The sequence below is a fragment of the Candoia aspera genome, chromosome 3 (genome assembly GCF_035149785.1).
Source record: "Candoia aspera isolate rCanAsp1 chromosome 3, rCanAsp1.hap2, whole genome shotgun sequence".
Lineage (NCBI taxonomy): Eukaryota > Metazoa > Chordata > Lepidosauria > Squamata > Boidae > Candoia > Candoia aspera.
The window spans coordinates 101,525,737-101,552,271 of record NC_086155.1 but is presented as its reverse complement, the minus strand read 5'-3'; the positions used below and the strand labels follow the sequence as shown (position 1 = coordinate 101,552,271).

General features: G+C 35.7%; 1 protein-coding gene across 1 annotated transcript in view; it reads left to right on the top strand.

Annotated features, from left to right (window-relative positions):
* Positions 1–26,535, top strand: part of C3H1orf21 (chromosome 3 C1orf21 homolog) — an 89,331-nt gene that overhangs the window by 7,313 nt on the left and 55,483 nt on the right. Inside the window, exon 2 of the mRNA XM_063298428.1 lies at positions 13,335–13,429. Coding sequence (XP_063154498.1) covers positions 13,335–13,429 — 95 coding nt within the window. The remainder of the gene's footprint in view (positions 1–13,334; positions 13,430–26,535) is intronic.

Here is a 26,535-nt window from a genome sequence, read left to right as displayed (position 1 = left end):
ATTTATTTAATTTTTTACTGCCCATCTCCTCCTATCAGGGAACTAGTAACAAAATCTTAGATTTTAAGACATCCTTCAAGAAATTATCTATTTAAAAGATTTTTATTATTTCTGCAGCTATGCCAGGAACAACGTGCAGTTCTATTACAGACTATTTTTGGACATAGTATGGGATATTGCCTTAGTAGATCATTTAATAACAGTTTTCAGCCCTTGCTTTAAAAAAAACTCCCAAGACTTTCTTGCAAAGCCATGTGGCAATGGCTTTCTTAAAAGTTTACAGGGTGGGACCTAATCTTGGTTTAGGAAATATGCTGTTCCAAAAAAGGGGGACTCTGGAGCATTCCATTCTTCAGCCTGACTGCAGATTAGCCTTAAATCCAGATATTCTGGGAGTGATCCAGCAATTTTCTGCAAGTAGGTCTCCTGGAACAGATTTTTGTTCAGAAAACTGCTGGATCACCCCAGAATGTCTGTATTGTCCGAAATTCTTAATGCCTTACTGTCTGCAAACCAAAAATCAGATTTTGAAAAACAAGCCTAATCCCTTCTTTCCTACATCCCTCAGAATTTAAGCATTATTTTATGTTGTTAATAATAATAAATTTATATGCTGCTAGATTCCCAGCTACTTAAGTATATGCAATAACCAATAGATGTTTTCCCAACTCCCCCATAACCATCACCTCCCTTGGAAAATGAAGCCACAATTTATAAAGGAATTAGTAAATGGCATAGGCTTTTTTCCTGCTAAATATTCTCAACAATAGTGAATGCTATACAGGTATATTTCATTCATAGATTCCATATCATTGAATCTGAAATCCAAGTGGTAAATAATGTTTTTAAATGACTGTCTCTGAGAATCACATGGCTAGGCAGGCATGTTACAAATATTACATTAACAGTTATTAATACCTTATATCCCTAAATATTTCAGAAAAAATGTTCAAATAAAATATGTATTTGTTTGAATATACTGTTTAAACCATGCCAATGGCCCTCACCCTCTACTCACCTATTAAATATTCTTTCTTTGGACATTGGTGATTTTTAACTGCTGTTAAAAATATAAGTGAGATGTTAGTTATTGTTGCCCAAAGGGGACAATTTGAAACTTAAGTTTAAATGTGGATAGTTTTCTGTTCTTAACAGTCAATATTTTTGAAGGTGAAACATCTACAAAGTTTTGTTTTCAAGCATAAAGAAATGTGTAATAGATAATCAGTTTGCACGTTTCCATGAAATATAACTTGGAGTTTTTAAATCTACAAAGTATTGTCTATTAATCTATAAAATATTCTATAAAAAAGAAAATATAAAACATACTGTAAACACTTCTGATGGTAAGTGTGGAGGGTGGAAACATTTTTTATTTTTATGCAAGGAAATGGATACGGTTCAGTTTGATCTTCTCAAGTAGAATTTTAAAATGCTAAGTGTTTCACCTATTTAAAGTACATTTAATCTCAGGCATTAAAAATATTCAGAAAAAATCATGAAAAATTGAATGTATCTCCATAAAATATCATATTAGTGTCCAACTGAGGCTGCATTCTCCTCCAAAGTAGCACTTACAGGACTTGAATCTATATGTGCTACTGATATAGTTAAGCTGAATAAATAATTGATGCTATTTCTCATATAATTGTGATTAAGAGATATTCTATAACCTAGTTATAGCAGACCATAGTCATCTTTTTAATTTCAGAAAGTGTGAGACATAATCTGGTATCTTCCAAACTATTGAACTTTCTGTCTAAAATCCCCAGTTTGTACCGCCACTCATTCTGATTGAGATCTATGGACTGAGGCACTTTGGGCAAAGCCATGGAAAGTTTTTACTTCCTTGGAATGTATGTCTACTTTTTTTTTTAACCCAATCATCTATTTGTTTGGTATTAATATTTAACTATGTGTAAATTAGCAATATTTATATTTAATGTTTGTTCACAAGCTTTTTGGTGCCTGCTGGAATATCATGGTTGATGTCTGCCCTCTGATTCATAAAAATTCCAAGCTTCCTGGAATCAATCAGATAGGAATGACAGGCAGATAGACTACAAGCATAGGCATATTTCTTGAAAGAAAATATACTCGTTCTGAGAAATGGAGAATGTAGCCTGAAATTTATTGTTTCACATTCTATTAAAATCACATTCTGACTTTAGTTCAAATAGAATTTTATATTTTTATATAATGTCTGTACAACATTGGACAAAAAATAATTACTACTTTATTAATATCAGCTACCTTTTAGCAAAGGGAGTTTGCCTCCCTTGGGAAATATCTCTGGGTACAACATAATGCAAGGTTCTTTCTCTGAAAAATGTTCAGAGCTCTCTGTGTGTGTAACAGTTTTACTTAACTATGGGGGCTTCGAATCATTTCAGTTAAACCATATTGTCCTGTTAAACCAGATCCAAACAGTGCAAGACATGAACATTAAAGAATATTGTCGGTGGAAAGAGAGCAAATAAATTAAATGCCCCATCCTTTTTCCTTTTAAAAATTAGCAACAACATTCTAGAGATGTTTTAAGGAATTGAATTGATATAATCCAGGGAGAAGAAATTTTCTGTGAGAACAACACTGAATATCCAAATGAAAAGGAAATTGTCTGTAGCACAGGGAAACATTATGACTAGAGGACTGGAAAACCATTCGATCTCCTTACAACTGAAGAAACAATTCCTATGTTGACTTGTTTTCATTAGAGCACTTTTCTGGGGTCCAAACGTATCTCTCAAAATGAGATGTAGCAAAGGTGATATGAGGACAACTACGTAAGGTCCCAACTGTTCTTCGGTTACATCTGGCGGAGAACCCTACAATACTATGTAACCATAACTGCCGGTCTTCTCTTAAGTTTATAGCAATTTAGCCTTGAAAAGTATCCAGTTACAATAAAAATTGGAATGATAGGTGTGTAAAGCTCTCCAAAAGTAATTATTACAAGCATAGAGATCTTTAGGTTTGCCTGAATCACAGCATGAAGAGAGGACCACTGTTCTTGTTGAGATATGTCATTAAGCAAACCATGCTGATTTGGGATTTTCAGGCATTACAATGACCTGAACCATCTGGTTGATCTCAGAAAATCATTAATTTAAAATGGAAAGCCTATTTATTTTTTAGTTTCATTTTCATCTTTGCTGGCTAGATTTAAAAAAAAAGCCAGATGTCTATATCCTTTTTGCAAAAAGGGGGATTTCATTAATTTATAACAAGCTCTTTAACCATTAAAATTTCTGTTCTACATATCCCAGTGGTTATATACAATGTTATCTTTCAGTTGAAAAAAGTATCTAAGTGAGATAAGGCTACTCTATTCAAAGATGATAACTACTTCTCTCTCTCTCTCTCTCTCTCTCTGTTCCCTTTTATTTATCAAATTTTTAAATCTGTCCAAAACAATGCTTTGGGTTGTTTAATCATGAGATTAAAAGGAAAAACAAAACATTATTTAAGAAAAGAGGACAGTCATCCTAGGGAAACAAATAAAAAGGCACTCTCCCATATCACTCCCAACCTAACCGAAGACCTGGAGAAAGAGCCAAGATTTTAGGGTTCGCTTGAAGGTGGGTAGAGTGGAGGCCAATATAAATCTCTGTGGGGATGCTGTGACAGACAAGGCTTCCTAGTCTGACTAGATGACATTGCTTGATCAATGGGACCAAAAACAAGCCAACTCTTTCTGTTCACACAAGTCAGGCAGATGCTATAGGAGACAAGTGGTCCCTCAGGTAACTGTGTATGGCTATCCCTATGCCGTGTATGACATTAGAGGTAATAACCAGCACCTTAAAGTATATCTGGAAGCTTACTGGCGACCACTGCAGCTTAGAAACCAGAGGAGTTGCATCAACAGTGAAGCCTGTTTTTAAGCTCTGTTCATTTTCAGATATGTGGCATCAGTGCAGCTTATCCCAGAAGCCAGCACCATCAGCTAAAATAGACATTCTTCCACTGTTCTGAATCAGAGAACACTGTTGTTTTTATTTAGCTGCATAAATAATAACAGTACAAATGTTATGACTTGTCTCATACTGGGCTTAGGTTTGTACTGGCATAAAAAAGAGGTAGCGTGATATGGTAAACTCCTAAATATAGGATGTTCAATATTTGGGGGCATTGCTTGCCAAAGGCTGCTATAATTGTGTAGTGGAGCTTCTTTGCTTTTGGTAAATTTTTGTAAAATGCATGGCTGAATATAGAGAGCAAAGCTAATCATGTATCACATCTTTCATTATTTTGTACATGACTAAAATGTCAATGTGCGCAACAGTTTGTTTTGCTTTTTATAGTAAGAACTAATGAAGCAACACCAAAGTTGCATTTATTCGGTACTAAGAAAAACAATGTAAGTTGCTACACAAAGCATGTATTTAAATTTTAGATGTGTACTGTCAAGCAGAGTACCCCCATATATTATTTGAAATGGTAGCCCATTGCCATAACACAAGTTTTTTGTTGGTTTGTTTGTTTTATGGTGAAGGGGAATTCTTAGTTCTTTAAAACCAATAAAGGAAATTGTCGTTAAAGATGCCAGCAAATCGCTAAACTTCAGTGTATTTGTTATCAGTGGATCAGTGAAATATTATTAGGTAAGATGGGTCAAATTTCTCAGATATTCCATAATGTTGAACAATCAGGTATATAATTGACAAATCACCTTTCAAATTAGATTCATTTGATAGAAGAGAGCTCCTCACTTTTCTGTCTTGCAAGTGTTAGGATTGTACACAAGTAGATACAGTTGATTTAAGGCAGGTGTTCCTGCTCTGTATCATTATGCTTATTTTCACAAGTTCCAGATTTTTATGTATGCTATTTTCTGGACAGGCCATGAGGAGATCAGATATATTTGCTTTCATTTTAACCAGCCACTACTGTATTTAGTATCTGTCCAAATCCAGATAGTGGCTGGAGATGCTTCAAATTAGACTGTGCATACTTAGTTTTGCATGTTCTGTCTAGTGCAAATTCCACTAATGCATACTTTTTAAAGACATGTTTCCCTAATATACTGTATATATACACTGATAAGTAATTTGGCCTGAGATACGTATGTTTATATGGAGTTTTTGGGTTGAGAACTTTATTGCAAAGTCTGAGGAGCACAGAATCTGCATGGAAACTCTGAATATGTCTTGGTCAGTGTGTGCTTTCTAGATCTGCTGAAAATAAAAACTAAATTATTATATTGAGCTGAGGTTTATACATGAGTTTCAGCCTATGAGGTGCAGTTAAAAATGAGCCAGAATAAACTTGAACAAAAAGCTTTATTTACAACCAGGCACTCACTCACTCTGCAAATTTTCTACTATCCCAGTCTGTCTTGTGACCCTTGCCAATTTAATAAGTTTCAAAATATAAGCTAAGTGTAGATATTTGAAGTTTCGTTACAACTGCTTAAGGGTTCACTGCTATAGTACAGTTGAAAGAATAGTTGATTTTTTTTCAGGATTTTCCTCCCTTAGATTAAATATGTAAAAGGACTCCCTTCGTGGGATTTATCTCCCTATGCTATTTCCTAGCTTCATTTTCACCTGCTAATAATTGTTCTAAATGAGTACTTCCCTTCTTCCCACAAGGGTGCTTAACTCATTTTTCTTCATATCACTTTGATACGTTGTCTGCTTGTACTTCTCCTCACACTGAAGCACCCTATGGTCTACTTACAGAGGAGGTCATCTCTTTCTGTCACCTCATTTTTGCAAACCAGATGGTGAGTTGGGGGTAGCATATGATGCTGAAACCCATAAAGTAACTCAATGTTTTCAAACTCTTCTGTTGAAACTCATTGTACGCACACATATTTCTGAACAAGAGAAAACAATACTTATGTTTTTCAATGATTTTAAAGATTTCTCTGTTGTGTAGTTCACAGGTTCTCCACCTTGTGAAGCATCTCTAAAAGTTCTGGAGCCATCTGGACTAGTAGTATCTAACTGATAAAGTCTGAATTTGTGAGAACTGTGCTGCATTTAGATACATTTGATCTGGTTTGTGAGGTGTGGTTTTCATTATTTTCTGTCTGACACATCTCTGTTAGAATTCCTCTTTGTGTTGGGGCTGTTTCTCATATTGCTTCATTTATCATTTTTTTCCTTACCTTTTAATTGGTTCAGTAGTACTTGGTGATGTACTCATTTATCAGTGAGACTGATATTAATGGATGTCATGCTACTTCATTATGTTGCTATGGTAGCATTGTGTGGTAGATTTGTGTGTGTGTGTGTGCGTCCAGATGGAATTCTTTAGTTATTTGTATACAAATAATTATACTACAAGTAAATGCGACTATTTCTCTAAACACTCATTTTTATTTATTTGCATTTATTTTATCTTTATGTCATATTGTTAGTGTTCGAATTTCACTTTTTTAAAGTAATTGTTTCATTTAAAAAGTAAAGTGGCTTTGAATTGAATATGCAGGTTCCTTGGCAGTGTTGCGGAAGTGGTTTGTCGTAACCTTTTTCCGGAATGCTTTTTCGAGCTCCCAGTTTAGCCTGAAGCCCTTAAATTCCTAGATGATTTCCCATCCAAGAAGTAACTGTAGCGGACCCTGTTAAGCTTTTAAGATCAGGCAAAATCTGCATTTTTGTTTGTTTTAGGGTTAGGGTTAGTTTATTTAGAGAAATGCTTGTATATGCCAATCTTCCCGAGATTGCTGCCTTTCAAATGCTTTGGCACTGTAACTCCCAGAATATCCAGACGGCATGATAATTGAGCATGTTGGATGGGAATTCAGAAGATTGTAGTTCCCACACTTCTGGAGAGTGCTGGGCTGGAGAATGCTGTGCTATGCATGCAATTGCAGTAAGCCTAGCTTTTTCCTACAATGTTGTCCTTTTATCCATTCTGTATCTTCAAAACTATTTCTGTTTCATCTGTTGTCAAAATATATTCCACAAAAGTGAAAAGGTAGCCTTAGTGTCCTGTTTTCACATTTCTGTTAAAACATTTTGAGTACCCATCTCCATTTCCCCATCAGTTTCATTTAAGTAGAGCAGAAAAATAGATTATCCTTATATTGATTTGCTCATTAAAGTGACATGCTTTTTCAGCTTGCTTATTTATTTATTTATTTATTTATTTATTTATTTATTTATTTATTTATTTATTTATTTATTTATTTATTTATTTATTTAAAACATTTGTATAGCCACCCATCTTAAAGTCAAACTCTGGGAGGCTTACAACCCACAAATAAAGCAATATATGCAGCAATAAAAACACAAGAAATGATAAAACTAAATACTAATCAACCAGGCACCACAACCACACCTGATGAGGTCCCAACATTCTCATCCCACTCTGACCTCACCCTGTCACACTTGGGGGAAGAGCCAGGTCTTAAGTGCTTTCCTGAAGGTTAAAAGGGCGGGAGCCTGTCAGATCTCAAGAGGGTGTTCTATGGGGTAGGGGCTGCAATGGAGAAGGCAGGCTTCTGAGGATCCACAAGATGGCAGTGTTTAGGGGAAGGGACCTGGAGTATGTCTACCCTATCTCCTCTGATGGGATAGGTAGATACCCTCAGGGAGAGGCAGTCCTGCAGATAACCTGGTCCCGTAACATGTGGGGCTTTAAAGGTGATAACCAGCATCTTGAATTGCACCTGGAAGGAAACTGGGAGCCAGTGCAGCTTGCACAATAGGGGTGTAATATGGGCGAACCTAGGGGTTGTCTGTACTGTGGGTTCCTGACCTGTATATAAGTTTTGCGTAAGGACAGTGAGACGTTCTGGGATTCCCATTTTTCCATAATTTTTCCAAGCACATTCCACAGCTTGACATAATCCAAACAATCAAAGGCCTTTTGTTGTGGATAAAATACCCACATAAATAAAGAACCAAAGCATTTGGAAATAGATGCAACAAAGTATCTTTTATTGGAGTGCACAACTACTGAGCTTGTCACCAAAGGAACACAGAAGAGCCCCAAAGCCCACAAGGTTACTGATTATATGCCCTCTGAAATGATACATAGGGCTTAAAAAAGCAGTGTAAATTATAGCATGACCTTTACAGAAGGAATGTAGAATCTAATAACATGGGTTGACCTTGTATATGGGCTGACTCAGTGTCTCTACATTCTGATCTTCTAATGAGGCTCCAAGCCCACCATTTCTATTGATACTACACCTTCTACTTTAAATAATGTCCTTTATTATACCCATACATTGACTCTGGTTTTTGTTATCTGTCTCCTTCCCTTTCAGGATCATTAGGCAGTTTCAGTTTTCTTGCTCTATCATGCAGTTCAGAATCATATATGTAAGGATAAAATATTGTTTGTGCCCCACACTTTCTATAATCTGTGAAGCACATACTGATCTATTTTTGATATTCTTTGGCTTTCTCAATTATCCAACATGCATCAGCAATAACATCTCATATTTCTTGGCCTTTTCTAAAACCAGATTGAACATCTGGTGTTTCTTTTTCCATATAGAGCTCCAATCTGCATTGAATGATCCTAAACATTTTTTTGCTAGTATGTGAAATTAAGGATATTGTATGGTAGTTTGCACACCCTGTTAAGTAAGTAAGTCTCAAACTCTCTCTCTCTCTCTCTCTCTCTCTCTCTCTCTCTCTCTTCTTTCATATATTGGAATGTAGATTGACCTCTTTCAATCTGTTGACCTTTGTATCATTCTTCAGATTTGCTGGCATAGCTTGATTAGAACCTTTACTGATTCTTCTTCTATCGCTTGCCATGTTTCTGTGGGTATTCCATGAGTTCCTATAGCCTTCCAGCTTGGTAATGACCAGTGTGCTGACCTTTCTTCATTATCTAGTGCAAGAGGTTTTTGTAAGTAGGGAATAACTTCTAAGGTATGATGGATGTTAACATCTCTACTGCATAAGTATTTTAGTATACTCCTGCCATCTTTTTTTGATCTTCTTTGAATCAGTTACTATCTGTCCTTTGGCATCCTTTAGCATACCAATTCCAGGTTGGAACCTTCTTCTGCACTGAAAGACTTCCCTTCTTTTTCCATGTCTGCTTCCATTTTCAATGTCTTTATGTTATTGTAATACTGCTTCTTGTCTCTTCTAACAGCTCTCTGAAATACTTTGTTAAGTTCCTTCCTGAGATTTTTGGCTTTGGCTTCTTTTCTCTTCTTGGAAATGTTCATGGTTTGTTCTGACATCCAGTTTGCTTTCTTCTGTTTCTTCATCTTCAGCAGTCTCTTTTCACATTGATCCTTAACAACATCTTTAAATTCATTCCAGAGTTCTTCTGGTCCTCTGTTAATGAGGTTCAAGATTTCAGGGTGATTCCCAGTGTTCTCATTGAAAATGGTAGGTCAAGGTCATATTGGGTAAACTGTTTGGTTTTCTTCTTCTTTTGCTTAACTTGGAACTTGTTCTTTAGCAGTTCAGTGATCTGTTCTGCAGTCAGCAGGTAGCCATGTCTTCGATGCTGAAATGGAGCTCCTCTGCCTCCTTTTTCCAATAATACACATAGTCAGTTTGATTTCTGTGCACTCCATCTGATGATATACATGTATATAGGCATCATTCTGGTTGTTTGAAGACAGGGTTAGCAATGAAGAAATCATTGGAGTGGAAGAAAATGGTAAGTCATTGCTCTGCTTCATTTTTATTTCCAAAGCCACACAATCCAGCTATGTTTTCCTCTTTAATGTTTCCAGCTTTGGCGTTCTAGTTTCCAATCACAAGCAGCAAATCTTTCTTGCGTGTTCTGTTGATTTCAAATTGAACTTGATCATAAAACTCACCAGCCTCCTCTTGTTCTGCATCAGTGGTTGAAGCATAAACTTGGATAATCATATTAAAGGGTTGTCCACAAGGTCTGATTGTTGTTATTCAGTCATTGATTGTATTGTAGCTAAGTACTGTTTTTGTTATACTCTTCCTAACTATAAAACAGCACCATTCCTTCTTTGTTTTTCAGGTCCTGAGTATGATCTTCTGACTGAAAGTATCCAATCCCAGTTCACCTCAATTCACTGATGATTAAGATGTCAATTTCTAGTTGTTTCATTTCATCTTTCACTGTGTTAAGCTTTCCTATGTTTATGCTTCTTATGTTCCATATTCTCACTGTAATTCTGTATTTGTAGCTTCAGGTATTTTTTCCTGTATGGCAACATCAGCAACTAGATGTCCCAAAGGCTTTAATCTAGCCACATCATAAACACCATTAGTATCCTGAAAGATCCTCAGCTCTTCCTCAGTAGCATGTTGAGTGCCATCCAGCCTGAGTGGCCCATCATCTGGCACTATATTATCAATCATTTTACATTTTCTACCCATGTGGTTTTCTTGACCAAACTGTAGGAATGATTTATCATTGCCTTCTCCCGCACAGTTATGAATTGATGCCTTTGCCATTGTTACTAAAGTCATCATCTGCCTCCAGCATCTTCCCATATAGCTGCTGCCCTACATAAGTGCCTGCTTGGTTTAGCTGGTTAGCTGGGATGGCCTTCACACCTTGGTTGGCCATGCTGGAAATTTATACTCTTGGCATACACTCCTGCCGTTCTTCACTCATGTCTCTCAGGAACATTCCCCTGCCACAGGGAGGACGCGGCAGGTTCTGGGAGAACCCCTGAGTACATATTACTTTGAAGGTGAATTATGAGTATTTGTTCTGGTTTCAATATTTTCACATTAGAGATTAAGAATTTAATTTAATTTAATATTAAGAATTTAATTAAAAAAGGGGAGTTAATTAAAAAAAGGGGAGTTCAAACTTTTGACGGTATTTGAATTTTTAGAAGAAATAAAAATGTATATGTATTATGCACTTTTGAACTGATTGAAAATATGGGAATTTCTTTTTTATATAATTGGGAGAGAGAGAGATGAAAAAAACAGCAATCCAAGTTATTGATCAAAGTTGGAACAATGTCAAAAATGGGATTTGTATTTATGTTTTTAAAAAAGCTAAAGGTCATAGAAATAATCAGTAAAAGGTCACAGTGGATGTTAAGAGTTTTAAAGTATAAAACACCAACTAACGTTGCCATTCCATTGTCTTCTCTGCTCCTACTGATTAGTTTATTGGCCAGATATTTTCCAAAAGTTATAAATTATTTGAAACCACTAGATAAAAATATAGCAACTTTGATTTTATAGGACTGTTATAAAAAGAAAGTCTGGTCCTAAATCCCTAGAGATAACCTAGTTTCAAATCTTCTTGTAAAACACTGATAAGTTGTATGATGGCTTTGCTTAACATAGTTTGACTGGTATCCCAACTCTCATTCTGGTAACAATTCCTACTATGTGTTGTACAAATCACTTCCAAATACTGGGGCAGAAACAAATATAGCCTTTTCATATATATTCCTATATGGATTGCATTTTGATTAATAAAAGTCAGGGGAAATTATGTGTGAAACTGAATTATTGCAACTGTTACCAATTGTGAATGTTGACATTTGAACTAAAATAATGCTTATCAGCCTCGTGGAAGTCCAGTTCTTGAATCTAAAGTGCATTGGGCCGATTCCAGGACAGATATTTATACTTTCTATGATTCATGTTATACTGCTGTAGGTAATAATTAGTCAGATATTTCTCTTAATGCTGACAGTCAAGTTACCTAGGAGACACTTTCATTTTCTCAGCAAGGAACTAAGATTTTTCAAATTACCTTTGGCAGTGATTCTTCATTTTGACAACATACATTTTAATTGTATTTTTCTTGGTGGGGAAGAAACAAATCTTTCTAAAGTAAGAGAAATCTCTTGAACGTATAAGATGACATCGTTTTTTAATGTCCTAGGAGGTACGAAGACACTAGTACTGCTATTCTGCATGCTGACTGGGAATTCTAGAACTGGGAATGTTACCGATTATTTTTTATTTTTTATTTATTTACCCTCCCGCCTTTATTGTTTTTATAAATAACTCAAGGAGGTGAGCATACCTAATACTCCTTCCTCCTATTTTCTCCACAACAACCCTGTGAGGTAAGTTGGGCTGAGAGAGAGTGACTGGCCCAAGGTCACCCAGCCAGCTTTCATGCCTAAGGCAGGACCAGAACTCTCAGTTTCCTGGTTTCTAGCCCAGCACCTTAACCACTAGACCAAACTGGCTCTCTTTTGAGATTGAATTTGGAAGGCACTAGATGGAGGAAGGCTGTTTTACAGAGATACAGTAGTCCACCATGAGAAAATAAAAATTAGCAGCCTTTAGTAATAATTTAAGAGCCTATAAAAGGCAGCCTACTAAGAGATTGAACAACTTGAAATTTTTGTGCATTTTAATTTGGAATTTCCTGATTATGTAATGTGAATTTAATAGAAGGAATAAGACTATATTTTGTCTTAGGGTGGATCTGATGTACTTCATATTTGTACTTGCTGGAATATGCAGCTATCAAATATTGGGGTCAGTCACACGTGGCAAGGCCAGGGCCCCTGGGCAGTCACAGCCATCTTGGACTTCTCACGTTGTTCCATTAGTAGTACCATAGATGACATCATGAATGTTTTGTAAATGTGTGAAGTATTTCCTTTTATGAGTTCTGAATCTCCTCCTGTACAGCTTCATTAATAACACTGGGATTTAGTTCTGTGAGAAAAAGAGTCAGTGGTCAGTCATTGTTATCTATTTAGGATCTATTTCCTCAGCCTGAATTAACTTTGCTTAAATTAAATTGCATTTGCTATTTCTCTCCCAGCCCATTTGGTTGGTGAGGGCTTTTTTTCTTTTTAGCTGTTTGCATTTTCTTCTTGTTTTTATCTCCTTTGATTATTTAGCATTATCCATAAACTTACAAGTTTGCTGCTTATTTTTACTTTGTACTTCAGGTTATTTAAAAGTAAAATTTAAAAGCATCATTCTCTATACTGACTCTTGAGGGACCCACTATTCCCTGTCCTTCCTTTGTGAAAACTATCCATTAACCCCAGTTTTGTTTCCTTTAACTCATTACCTCTCCCGTACCCCAGCGTATAGCATGGATATGTGTTGGGAAGTATACTTGGCCCAACTCTCTGGTGTGCTTTTCAATTCCACAAACATAGGTATATGTGCTCAGAATGATATTATAGGTACACACTTGCCCATTGAATTATATTTTGAACTGGGATCATTGAGGAAATATCAAAGTACTCTTAACTTACTGACATACTTTAAAGGGTTCTTTTTAATTGTTCGTTCTGAGTACTATTTCAAATCCTTAAGGAAAGTACAGACAAGTTTTTTGTTAAGCTGCTATTTGACATTATGAAAAATACATAGATCGTTCTCTGAAAGCCATTTATATTTTCATTTGCTGTAAGCTGTACAGTTTCTATTACTACTTCTTACGTGTGACTTTTTTCTTCTCTCAATTTCCAGATGAGTATAGGATCAAACCTGTGGAAGAAGTCAAATACATGAAAAATGGGGGAGAAGATGATCAGAAAGTAGCTGCCAGAAACCAGGAAAACTTGGTAAGTGCTGAATATCATTACTTATTTAACAAGTTGGATGCTGTTCTGTGTCTGCAATGAAAGATGAAGTATGTAGAACACTTAATACACAGAAGAAGAGCTTTCTTGAAAATGCCATACAGTAACTATTTATAGCTTAGAGGCAAAGTGTGAAATGCTACCTTCCCTGCTTGTCTTTATGAATTATCCCATTCTTAATACTGTGAAGTGTGCTCCAGTAAAGTAGGCATTTGTATTCAATCCTTTGCAATAGGCAATGCTGCTTGGCTCATGATAAATGTGTTTGCATGAGAAGGAGCTGTTACCAAGACAGAATTTACTGCCTATTGAAGAAGGAAGCTACCTATTCTTAAGATGATGTCTGTCATTATTTACTCTCTGTGATCCCACCCTGAATTTTAGAGAGTGCAGAGTTGGACATGTAAATACATATAATGTGCTCATAATGGAATTTACAAGAATATTTTTTTAGTAATATGGTATAATTTATTCTCTTCTTTCCAGCTTTGTAATTTTGTTATATTCTTGCTTTATCCCCAGTTGCATATTACCAGGGCTCTGTGTGTCCTGCAGTTCTGTGGGTAAGCAGAACTTAAACTTCCTGAGTGATATTTTAAAAATCTAGTCTTTATAGCATCAGAAATTTGCTTGGAAGTATGTAGTATGTGCTCTTTGAAATCACAGAAATCAATAATTGAAATTGATTGGTTGGCAAGTGACTTGGGGGAATGGAAAAAGAACAGGATTACAAATCTTTTATTCTGAGCTCCTGGTTCTTAATTAGAATGAGGATACGAAGAGGAGGATGTTGGGAGAACTGACTTTTTTAGATTGGACTTACGAATTCCCAGTATTTGAAGAACTCTTGACATCCTATATATCAGAGTAAACGATATGAAGTCCTTACCATCTTACTTTTGATCTGTTAAACATGTATTTTTCATATACTCTGCTTTTGGAAAGCTATTTCTGTCAACTTTTTCTTCTAGAGAAACCCTGCAAGTTGCAGAGGAGCTTGAGATTGTGCTTTCAGCTTTAATGCCATGCTGCATTGCTGGAAGAATTGCAAACTATTTTTAAGGGAAAGGGAATACTATTTTCTTGTGTGTCTTTGCTATCAAAAAATTGGGAAAATGAGTATTCTTTTTCATTTGTATACTTCATCAAGTATTCATTTGTGATTTCCAGGTAAAAGATATTCAATCAGATACTTTCTTGCTTGACAAATATTATAGCTGTTTGTATTAACAAGTATAATAAGATTTAGGCATTATTAAAAATGTTTTTGCTTTCATTTTTTAACTCTGATGATAAAATAAGTTAGTGGTTTTCAAGCTGAAGCAAATGTAACAACTGCCTGAAAGGTTTGAGATATCAACAGAAGTTTGCTACTTCCACTTCTTTGTGAGTGACTGTAATACATATATTAAAACTCAGTTTATTTATTTTTCTTACTAAAACAGTTGGTTTTGTTTTATGGGGTATTACTTAATAATTTGTTGAAAAAAAGGTTATTGAGAATCTTGTTTTTTTTTAATGAAAAGCAAGTGAAAATCACTTATCTGGCAACATGCTAGATGAAATTTTCTAGGTCTACTTAAGGATCACTAGCAAGGAGGAGCAAATAAGGAAAGAATAAATAGAATCCAATGCATTTACAATACCAGAATTCTCTGAAAACTTACCTTATAATTCCTCATTAATTTTTAAATGTAAAAACAAGGTTAGTGAGAAGTAAATACTGATTATTCAACCTACAAGTATAATTCTGTTTAAATTGAAGTATATCCTCTCTGTCAAATTAGTACCTGATAGCATTGTTTTGTGCTATATATAAACTAGATATTCACAGTCTGAATATTCTCCAGATTTATGGGTTTCAGTTCCCAGAATTCTCAGCAATTGCCATGCTGAGGAATATTTTGCTTTTGAGATTTTTAAAACTTATTTTAAAGGTGGTTCAGATTGTTTCTTGCACAAGTATTTTTAAAATTTCTCTATAGAAATTCTGACCATATTATTTGAAAATTGGGTCCTAGCTGGGGAAGGAAGTAGCATTAATGCATAAGTTTATAAGAGAACATAACTAGAACAATACCAACAACAAAATTGAGAAAGATCTGAATTTACTTGGAATATCATTTATACTCTCTTTAAGGCCAGCAGCAAAGTTGTTATTTCACTGGCCCTTTGGATTGGGAATGGGGTGAGGTGGGAAGCACTACTTTTGAAAAGGAGACTGTTTCTATATTTGAAGTTTAAGTCTCTGCTTTTCTGTTATATTAAAGAAATTGTGCTCACTGTTGTAAAGTGCTTTTTATTCTCTTTGGAGCACAAGATAGAAAACTTCTGCTATTATGCCTGGAGAAGCCTAAGAATTATTTCTGATAGCATGGTGTCTGAAGAAGCAGTTGTGGATGGCACAAGTGTACTAAGCCTTGAGAGCATTTGGAAGCTGTAACTATTCATATTATTAGTACATAATCTTTATTTATAGATTACTTTTTATCAGAGGATCATAGTTGACAAAATAAAGCATCAGAGCTGATTACAAAACATTAAAAGCAGCATTTAAATTCAAAACAGCAGGAACAAGCACATTAAGAGGATTCAAAAGCCTGAGGCAAGAAGAGATGCATCTTAAGCAATCAGCTAAACTGAACTAATGGTGATTCCAAATGCATTGCCAAGGGTAGGAAATTCCATAGTGAGGGTTCCATAAAGGTATGCTTTTGGAAGCATTTGGGGCTTAGGACAATGGAAAGGTTTCACCCTTTCCATGAAAGGAGACCAGAGACTCATCTCCAGTTGTGTTGGATCAGTCTTAATCTAATATCATACAGACTTCCCCCTTCCTCTGGAGAAAGGACGCAAGGTTTTCTGGAAAACATATTTTGGTTGGTTAACAAGAAAGTTTAAGATCTGTTGACCTCTGGTAATAGCAGTTTTCCTCATCCTGGTATCTTCCAGATGTTTTGGGTTTTGGCTTTCAGAATGTCCATCTAGCTGAACCATGTGATCTGGGAGTTCTGAGTTTCACAGAGCAAAACTTTTGGAGGAGACCAAAATAGGGAAGATTGCGTTAATATTTGCAAGCTATTTTGATTATATATGAAAAAGATAGCAAAAGTATTCCAGTAATAGATAAAGTAACTTTAAAGAAGAGCTTGGAAATTCTGGCTGAAGATGTGTTTTCTGTTTATAAATATATACGTGTGAGATCAATGTAAATAAGGTGATGCTCCAGTTAAAGAGGTGCATTTATCTTTCCTTTTGAAAGAACTCACTGTTTTATCTGAACAACAGTGCCTTAAGTTCACAAAAATGCCATTATAACATCCTATTTAACATTCAAAATAGCATTGGCATAATTGGAGTACTTCTCTGTAAAATGTTACCTTTGAGGAAGGTAAAATGAGATTGATAGTATATTCCTGTCATTCGGCATTAGTCTCACTGGGGCAGTTTTTGTTGGTTGTGTACTCTTTGTTTTTTTTAATCTATAAGAAAATGCAATGTTTTTAATAGTATCAGTGATTAGGCTTTGTTTGAAAATCGAATTCTGGAGTATAATTGTGTTTGATATAACGATTTTTATTTTATTTTATTTCTTTGCATTTATAAGGTTCCAATCAAATGCTCTGAGCAGCATACAACTCTCCAAATCTGTCTTTTGGATTAAAATAAATATAAAATAATCAAAAACTAAAACTAAGAACATATGTTGTATATGCCAGGAATCAAACATTCCAAAAATTCAATTCAAATTAATTACTTATCAAGAGGGATAATCATAGCAGTCCTGTGCCTAAGACTTGCTGAAATAGCCAAGTCTTCAGAGACTTTCTAAAGGTCAGGAGGGAGGGCGCCATCTGAATGCCCAGGGCGATACTATTCCATAGGTAGGGGCAGTGATAAAAAAGTATGTTTAGTGGTTCCTGGAAGTGGCAGTCTCTGTTGAGGAGACATATAAAGATATTGCTGTTCTAGACCTCACCAGACAGGCAAATATTACAGAGAGAGAGAGAGTGATCCCACAGATACCCAGGCCTGAATTATGAAGGCTTTTTAAATTATTATTATTATTACTATTATTATTATGAATTTTATTACATTTGAAGAGAAAGATAAAAGCCACAAAACAAAAAACTCCAAAACAAGAGAAGAAAAACTAAAAAGGTGTGAAAACCTAAAATAATTTTTTTTTCAACATTACAGAAAGATGTGACTTCCAACTTTTAACAGCAAGGATATACAAAAATTTTCCATAATCAATCTCTTTACTCTAAATTAAACCAAAATCACATTATTTCTATAAATCATTCCCCTTTAGCACATTATAAAAATCACTAAGTACAGTTACTCTCTCCACTTATATTAAAATAAAGAAAAAAGAATTCATATAAACCTTCTAAACAACCCCCCTCAAAATAACACTTATTTTTCTCTTCCTACTACTATTCTATACATTTCTGTCTACTATAATAAAAATCAAACTAAAAAGCACATAAATTGTCTGCCATTATACTAGATAATACAACAGTTTTAATAATCTTAATCTTAATAAACCACAAAAAGGAAAGCAATTTAAAACAATAACCTTAAATCAAATTCTTGAAACCATCCAAATAAAAAAAATTTAATACCCTAATAATATCCTTAAAAACAAAGAACATCAGTCAAACCCTAAAAGCAATCTGGATAAACATTTGTTAACCCTTATCCCACTTCAAAATAAACCAAAGCATTTAGATATCCCCACAATGTGCACAGAGCTTTTCTCTTGAAAAAAATCAAGCAACCCAACTGCCCCCCTCAAAAATTCCAACTTCCCTTCAGAAAACCTCCCATATATAATGATCCCCTCTTTTTCATGGCATTTCACCAAAAAGACAATTTTATTTATTGCTTGCAGATTCCTCTCTCCACTGAATTTCTCCAGCTCCACTATCCAATCTTCATCCAGCATCTCAACAGAAATCCCAATCTCATTCTTAGAAGAAACATTTCTATCACTGTTGAATTCCTCGATTTCATCCACTGCATCCCCAACCAGATGACCCATGTTAGAGCTCATATTTTCCACAATGTCCTGAATGTCTTGTGTAAAAACTTGATAGGAGTCAGAAAAGATCTGTTTAAAATCTTGATGGAAGTCAGAAAAAATCTGTTTAAAATCCTCCATGTCTCACACAGTAGATTATGGTGCTCCCTAGGAGCTTAACCAGTGAACGTCGAAGATATGGAAAAGTTCTGAAGTATGTTTACATAAAGTGAAAGTGAGATAAGCAGACAGTTCTCAGGGAAAAGTAGAAACAGAAAGCTAAAGGTTTAAATTAGCCAATTCAGTGTATAGGAAAATGCTAATATCTTCAAATATAATACCAAAATAATAACAGGAAGACAATTGTTTACTCTCAATCTTCCTTTATATTTGGAAGGAAAACAAATTCCAAAATTTAAAAAAGAATTATTTGAAAAGTAATTCCAAAAATAATGATAAGCACCGAGAGAGCCAGCTTCTCTCATAGGGTACGCATACTTTAAATATATATATAAATTTAGTGAGTTAGAAATGGGGTGGCTGGTCTTAGTGTCCCTTTAAGGCTACAGCGCGGCTTGGAAATGGTGATGTCCCAGCCTCTTGCTGCTCTTACCAGTCAAACATGGAATGCTGTTTGTGATCTTCTGGCTGCAAGCAGCCATCTGGAGAACAGATGGGGTGATTCCAAGTGTTTTCCTTTGTCCGGAGAACACTTCTGGGCTTCAGGAAAACCTGCCTGAGCCCGAAAAAAATTGCCGTGTTGTCAGTTCCACCTGCTAAGCCTGCAAGCATAGCTTCTCAGTCCGCCATATCCCCCTCGGAAGTCCCTGAATTATGAAGGTTTTTAAGGTGACCCTGGCACCCTGAATTACACCCAGAAACCAACTTGGCATATGGTAAGTTCATTTAGCCTAATGGTAACAGATGTAGTCAAATGAACCTTTACACCCCTATTGGGGAAAAGAAAAGGACTGTGTGTTTTGAGCAAGGGGTACACTGTTCCCCATTCTCATGAGATTTGATATTCATATACCCTTAATGCCCCAAAAAATACCGAAGATGATATTGCTGCAAAGACACAAATGCTAGAGAGGTAAGGACTGTCTTGACTGGAGACTGTTTTCCTTTGATGAAAAGATGCAGCCATATTATATCCTAAGCTACGAGGTTGCCTTTTTTTTTTCAAGGGTCCTCAGTGGCTGAAGGGAAAAGCTCTCAAAGAGGCATTTAGGATTAATGGCTTGATGGTATCAAATAAGATATCACATAGTTCCTGCTACAGGCTTTTTTTTAAATTGACCTTTGACTTAAGGCATCTGGTTTAATATTCAATATTCTCTAAGATTTGGATGTCTGTTTTTTCCCTATGATGTTTGTCATAAACTGACAGTATTGTGATACACACACACACACACACAGAACACACAAACAGAGAAAGAGAGAGAGATGAAAAGTTATAGAAGGATTTCCTTCACAAGAGCTCTTGCTGTTTTTGCTGGATCCTACTACTCTTATATAGCTGCATGCATCCAGGGCAGGAGGAGGTAATATGTGGGATAGCAGTATGAGCTAGGTAGCTGTTCTGCTCATAGTCAAGCATTTGTAAGTTGAACCCCTGCACTTCACAGAATGAGACCTAATGGGTTCAGAACTGGTCATTTCTTCATATGCTGTGGATAGTTCTGGAATAGTGAAATTACTCAAGTTATAAAAATTTGCACAATAGTGAGAGGTCTTATGCTTGTCAAGTGCTAATAGCACTTCTTTCAGAATAAGAATTTAATTGCATTTTCATAACACATTATTGGTCACAGGAATACAGAGTTGTCCTCCTGAAGCCATCATTTGGAAGTGGGCTTTCTAACCTTCTCAAAATCCTCCAGAGGGTTGTGGGTGAAGTTTGTGAATGGAGACAGGGCAGGTTCAAGGGCAGGATTCTGCTGGCATCAGAGACATTTGTCAAGAAGCAGACATTTAAGACTGTAGTCACCAATACTATCATGCTAGCGATTAAAACTGTAGAAGGGAGCTTCTCACTCCTCCTACTTCCTTCTTTGACTAGCTGATTCAGAGATAGAAAAATGAGATGTCTTAAGTATCAAAAGACATGGTAAAAGGAAAAAAAGGTCTTCAAGTCAGTATAGAGATGCTACTCATGTAGATTGCAGAGTTGGATCCATGCAGTGCCCTCAAACTCCAGCATTTGAACCCCATTTCATTTTGTATTTTTCTATAAAATAAAGAACCCCATAATGTCCTTGGGGTTTAGTTAACATTCAATTATCTGAAAAACTGTTGACTTCCTTTTGTTTTTTCCGAAGTTTTGCATATTTTGATACTGAATATTATCAGAGCTTTTTGTGAGCACCAGTGATATATAAAAGGGAGTCTGAGTGAACAAATAACACTAAACTTTGGTGTTTGTGTCACTTATTTCATAAACAGCTTGTAGTTTGGCAGTGTGAAAATGTAACCACTCCTCCCAGTTCAGTCAATTTAATTAAAGGGGTAATTAAGGTCAATTGCATGAATAGTTAACAGTTGACTCTGTCTTATATAAAGCTTACAAACCTTGACTCCCTTCATCAAAGTGAAGTGCTCAGCACAGCAGAAGTCATGTTCCACTCAAAATAAATTTTTAAAGGTCTCTGTAAAAAGTCATTAATGCCTGTTAGTCTGAAAAATGTTACAAAACAGTTTCTAAGTTACGGGCTTCACCAATCCACAGCCACAGACATAGTCTTGAAATAGAGAAGATTTTAGACAGTAATAAATCTTCCCAAGAGTAGTTGTCCTGTCAAAAGAACTCCAACCTGTCTGGGAAGTCAGAAAGAACCTAAGAACAATATCCAATGAACTGCTAGTTTGTCTCACCTTGGTTAAATGGATATTTACAAGAAATGTCTAGGCATAATTTATGGATCTCTGTTATTTATAAGCATAATTTATAATCTGTTACATATTGAAGCTCTTACAAGATAATGTTCGTTTTATATATTTTTGTATCTGTTCCTGTTTGCTATGTGGGACATAGGAGCAGGTTGCTTTGAGTTGATTTAGGGATTGTTATATCAGGATAATTTACTGTGTAAACTTTTAACTATTTAATTTTTACTATTTAGCAAAGCACTTTGCTTCTTCCCTGCCTGGAACTGTAGTGGGAAGGCAAAAAAAAAAAAAGTGTTTCAAGAGTAAAAGGTTGTTAGGAAATAATTAGGGATGAAAAGCTTTGGATAGTAATAGCTAAGTGCTTGTATATCATAGATAAAAAGTGTATTGAATTAACAAATGTTGACAGAAATTGTCCGAATCTTTTCCCCCACTCTGTTCTTGGGCAATTTTTTATAGCAGATAGTATAGCCTTTTGGACTTGATGGTATATTTTTGTCATGATGTTGGGTTGAATTGGTTTCTTTCTTCTTTATATTGTAATTATTTATTTTTTATTTTCATTGCAGTTGCATGACTGTAGGGCTCCCAAGTGAAATGTGAAGGCCTTTAATAATAATCAGTAATGTCAAAAGTTGGCTTTATGTAAACAATACTTTAGAGTTCCTAGTCATTGAATTTCTTATTGATCTAAGCAAGCTACATTTGCAAGTATTATAAACATATTTTACCACCTCCATATATCGTAGTTACTTTCCCAAACAGGCCCAACAGTGGAAAAAACTGTAAATAGTCATGTTTAACAGAGAATCATTTGTACTGTAAAGTAAGAGAAGAATCCATTAAGGGAAATTTCTCTGGCTTCATTATACAGACAGGTTTATTTTAAGATAAATATTTTAATAAGTTCAACTGGTTTAAAGTAAAGTCAGTGAACAGTCATTTCTTTTCCTTTATACATACAGAACAAATATGAGCAATCTTGCTAGCTGATGAAATACTTAATTTTTAATCAGGATTTCAAAATCATGTGTTATTAGAGGCGATAACGGATTTTACACACTAGATTCACAAATTACACTGCATAGTATGCTTGTTTAGTTAAAACATGCAAATGTGAGTAGATTAATAGGTACCGCTTCGGCGGGCAGGTAACGGCATTCCGTGTAGTCATGCTGGCCACATGACCACGGAAGTGTCTACGGACAAACGCCGGCTCTTCAGCTTTGAAACGGAGATGAACACTGCCCCTTAAACTCAGATACGTCTGGACTTAATGTCAAGGGAAACCTTTTCCTTTACCTTTAATGTATGTATTCAGCCTTTGAGGCCCACCAACCAATGTTTAATTTTTACCATTGTTTGTGAAGCAGGCCCCTATCAGTCATCCATCAAATAATAATATATCACTCAGTTATTCTTGACAAAATCCTACTTTCCATATGCATTCCCTGGATTCTCATGTTCACCACTAGAATATTCAGAGCTGCTGGACTTTTAGCACAATCAGTCTCTGCTGCTATTCCTCAAATGAGAGAGATGGACATTTGGCTCAATTTGCTGGGTCTGGAAGGAAGGTTGCACCATGAGGATTAAGAATTATTTTAATTTTCCCCCATATTAAAACTGAAATAACAACATCCAGCTGTGAAATCATTATCAAAGCCAGACACATGGTAAACCATTTTATATATTCCTTTTCTTAAACTTTTCTTGTCTTTGGAATGAATTTCCCCTTCCTTTCTTACCCATGGTTAACTATGCAGTCCTCCCCCAGTATTAACCAATTAAAAACAACGAAGTAATGCTGGCTGTACATCTGGGAACAGTATTTCCAGACGATGGTAGCAGCTGAAGTGGTAGCTTCTGAATCTTCTAGATTCAATATATCTAGAATGTATTGAATATTCCAATACATTCTAGAATGTAGAATGTATTGGAATAGTCTAGTCATATAGTGATCAGGGCTTACACTACTGTTGTCAGAGTGTCCTGGTCCCAGTAGGGTGGTAATTGGGACACCAGCTGCAGTGTGAAGGCCCCCTGGCCATGACCTCCATCTGTTGTTCCAAGCAGGAGCTATGAATCCAGGGTAGTCCAGGTCATGGACCAGCTGCTTCAAAGGAAGCATGACCTTGTCAAAAGCCACCACTAATAAAGAGCAAATTCATCTTGGTTTGGATTTAATCTGAGCTTGTTTCTCCTCAACCAGACCCTTACAGCTTCCAAACACAAATGTATTTAGCGTTCAACTGTATTTAAGTTGGACCTGATGTTCAGTCGTAATGGGTGACTTTAGGCCAGACCCTCTTTCTCAGCCCAACCTACCAAGGGTGGTTGTTGCGGGGAAAGTAGGAGGTACAATTATTAGGTATGTTTGCCACATAGATGGTAGGTAGGTAGATATGGCAGGGTAGAAGGAGAAGGAGAGAGTTCAGAAAATATAAGAAATGGAAGTATTCTTCAGCCTACTATACTTACTTAACATTGTGTTTGTGATGTCCCTGTATGTGTAAGCATGCCAAACACAAAAATTGGATGTGGCTGATCAGTGAAGATAGAAAATGTATATCTGTTTTGATCAATCAGTCCCATACTGCCTGGAAATTGTGAAAGAAACTAGGTTTGGGAATGCTGACTCAAAACACTCTAGATTTATCTGTCTATCTATCTATTTATCTATCTATCTATGTCTGTCTGTCTGTCTGTCTGTCTATCAAATTTGGCAAATTAATTTGTTAAATTAAACTTTGTGCGTGGTTAACATGGATAAAAGAAATAGAAAGTCTGGGGCTTGAATAGGTCCTTCTTATATAGACAGATTTCCATTAACTGAACTAGAGTAGTAATGGTTCAGAAGCGCTCTTTAAATTTTACGATATAAACTTCATTGTTTATATCATAAGGCACTATTATCCATTACATTTACCTCTTAGAGTCATGACCTAGAACTTGCACACTTGAATAGTTTTTATATTTCTTGATAAACATAAACTATTCAAGTGTGCGAGTTCTAACTCATGATCCTAAGAGGTAAATGCAATAGAGAATAATGCCATGGCCTTGCAGTCTTTCATGTACATAAGTTTTCCAAGTTCACTATTCTAAAAAAATTAATGTCAAATGCAGATTCGCTATCATGGGTCCAAAACTTCTGGGAAGAATCAGGTGGGAAGTCTGGTTCAGGATGTCTTAACATTTCAGCTAAATTAAGTTCTCATGGAAGACTGGTATCTTTACAGATCTAAGTATTAAAGGCTACCAGCCCATTTCTCACTTGTTTGGTCTTGGGAGAGCCTGGTCTAAGCTGAAAAAAGGGCTCTTAATATTGATATCAGCAATAAGCTAAGTAGAGCACCACAGAAACATGTAGCGGGCCTGTTTTGGGAAGCTGTTCTCCCATTCTAAGTGTTTGGCAAATATTCTTCATCTGTTGTATGCCTCACCTGCTATAAATTTGCCATCAGTACTGTTAGAATGTAGATTTAATAATGTCCCTGCACAGAGGAGGCTCTGACCCTGTTTGTTGGAAGAAATAGAAACAGCCTGATACAGTTTTATGCTACTTTTCTGCATGGCGTGACAAGTTGATCAATAATTCCTATCCAATCCCATTCTCATGGCAACTCAGGGAAGGAGAATACTCCCCTATTCTTGGTTGACAAGTCTATCTAACAGAATTGTCAAATTACAATTACTGTTGCTATCAGACACTTAATTGTCCAGCAAGTTTGGAAACCTCAATACATTATGTAAGCATTGTATAAATGTCTTGGTATTTATAACCCATTTTATTGTTCTTGACAAAAATGAAAATAAATATGTAAGGTTTCCTTTTAGTACTAAAAACTGCTATCTTAAGGATTGATTGAGCTAATGTGGTCATGAAACTGCAGTATGATCATTTAGTGTTCAGCCAGGAACACACATGAAGTCATTTAATATTTATTTGATTTAGCTGATTAATATGGATGCCCAGTGTAGATTGTCTGCTTATAGACTTCTTCAGATGTTAATGTCTTTTAGAGAAAGCCATGCCATGAGAGCTATTGTAGTCTTGGGCAAGTCAGGTTTTATCAAAGAGCAGAACTGGAGTGGGGGGGACACCAGATATCTGATTCTGCTAATGTATGTTATGTGCCCCTGGCCACTTATTTGTCACTGCCCCATTCAATGCTGTCTTCCAACCCCCAGTGTGTGATTCCTAGCTACGAAAAAAATAGCTGTGCTCTCGTACAGAATGAGCAATAGGTGTAAATTTTTCTTGGAATTGATTTTTAGGTAAAAATGTAATATGGCTAGAATAAAGATTCTGCCTTTAGTGATGTGCAGTCATGGGTATGTTCAGGCAGTAGCAGCTGCTAGACAAACTTATCTGGGCTTGAAGTTAAGCAAGGTCTGGCCTAGTTGGGCTGGACTTAGAAGCTGAAAAAAATACCACTTAGGTACTGCACCAAGTAAATTGCATGGTTGAGTCTATGTAGGTTGAGTTTAACTTAAGGCTGCCTCTACCTTTTCATCATACATATGGCAGGTCTTGCAAAACCCATTAATTTAAGATTTTGCTACTGTCAGAAACAGCAACCTTGTATCATGTTTCTTTTCCTATCCTTCTACAATGTCATTAAGCTTATGTGACATCTAATTCATGCATAATGTTAAAACTTCTTTTTTCTTAGCTATTCAGTATAGGAAGAGAAGGAGAAACATTTCATAGGGTTGCAGTTTTGGGTGCCAACAGGCAGCCTGTTTTTGAAAAATTATTTTCTAAGTCATGTTTATTAAAGTCAGAAATCTTTGTGTAGGTGTGAGTTCTGTTATGAATGCCCAGCTATTAAAAGAAGACTGTCTATCAACAGGATTGTCAGTGCATGAGAATGCATTCTTTATCTTACTAATTTCATGCCAACATCTGCTTGCCAGATATTTCCTGCTTTAGGGAAGTATTTAAAAATAAGCAGCAAAACATTGATTTGAAACATTTTAGTTCTTTTCTGTAGGATTTAATGAAGTTATTCTGTGAACTTGCCGACAGTGAATAGATGAATCCAAAATGAAGTTGATAAACTATATGTAAAAAGTGCCTTACTATGGCAAGCGCATGCTAGAAAAAATATGTATTTTACTTAAGTATTTATCATGTGTATTTATCATCAGTATTTCATATGATAAA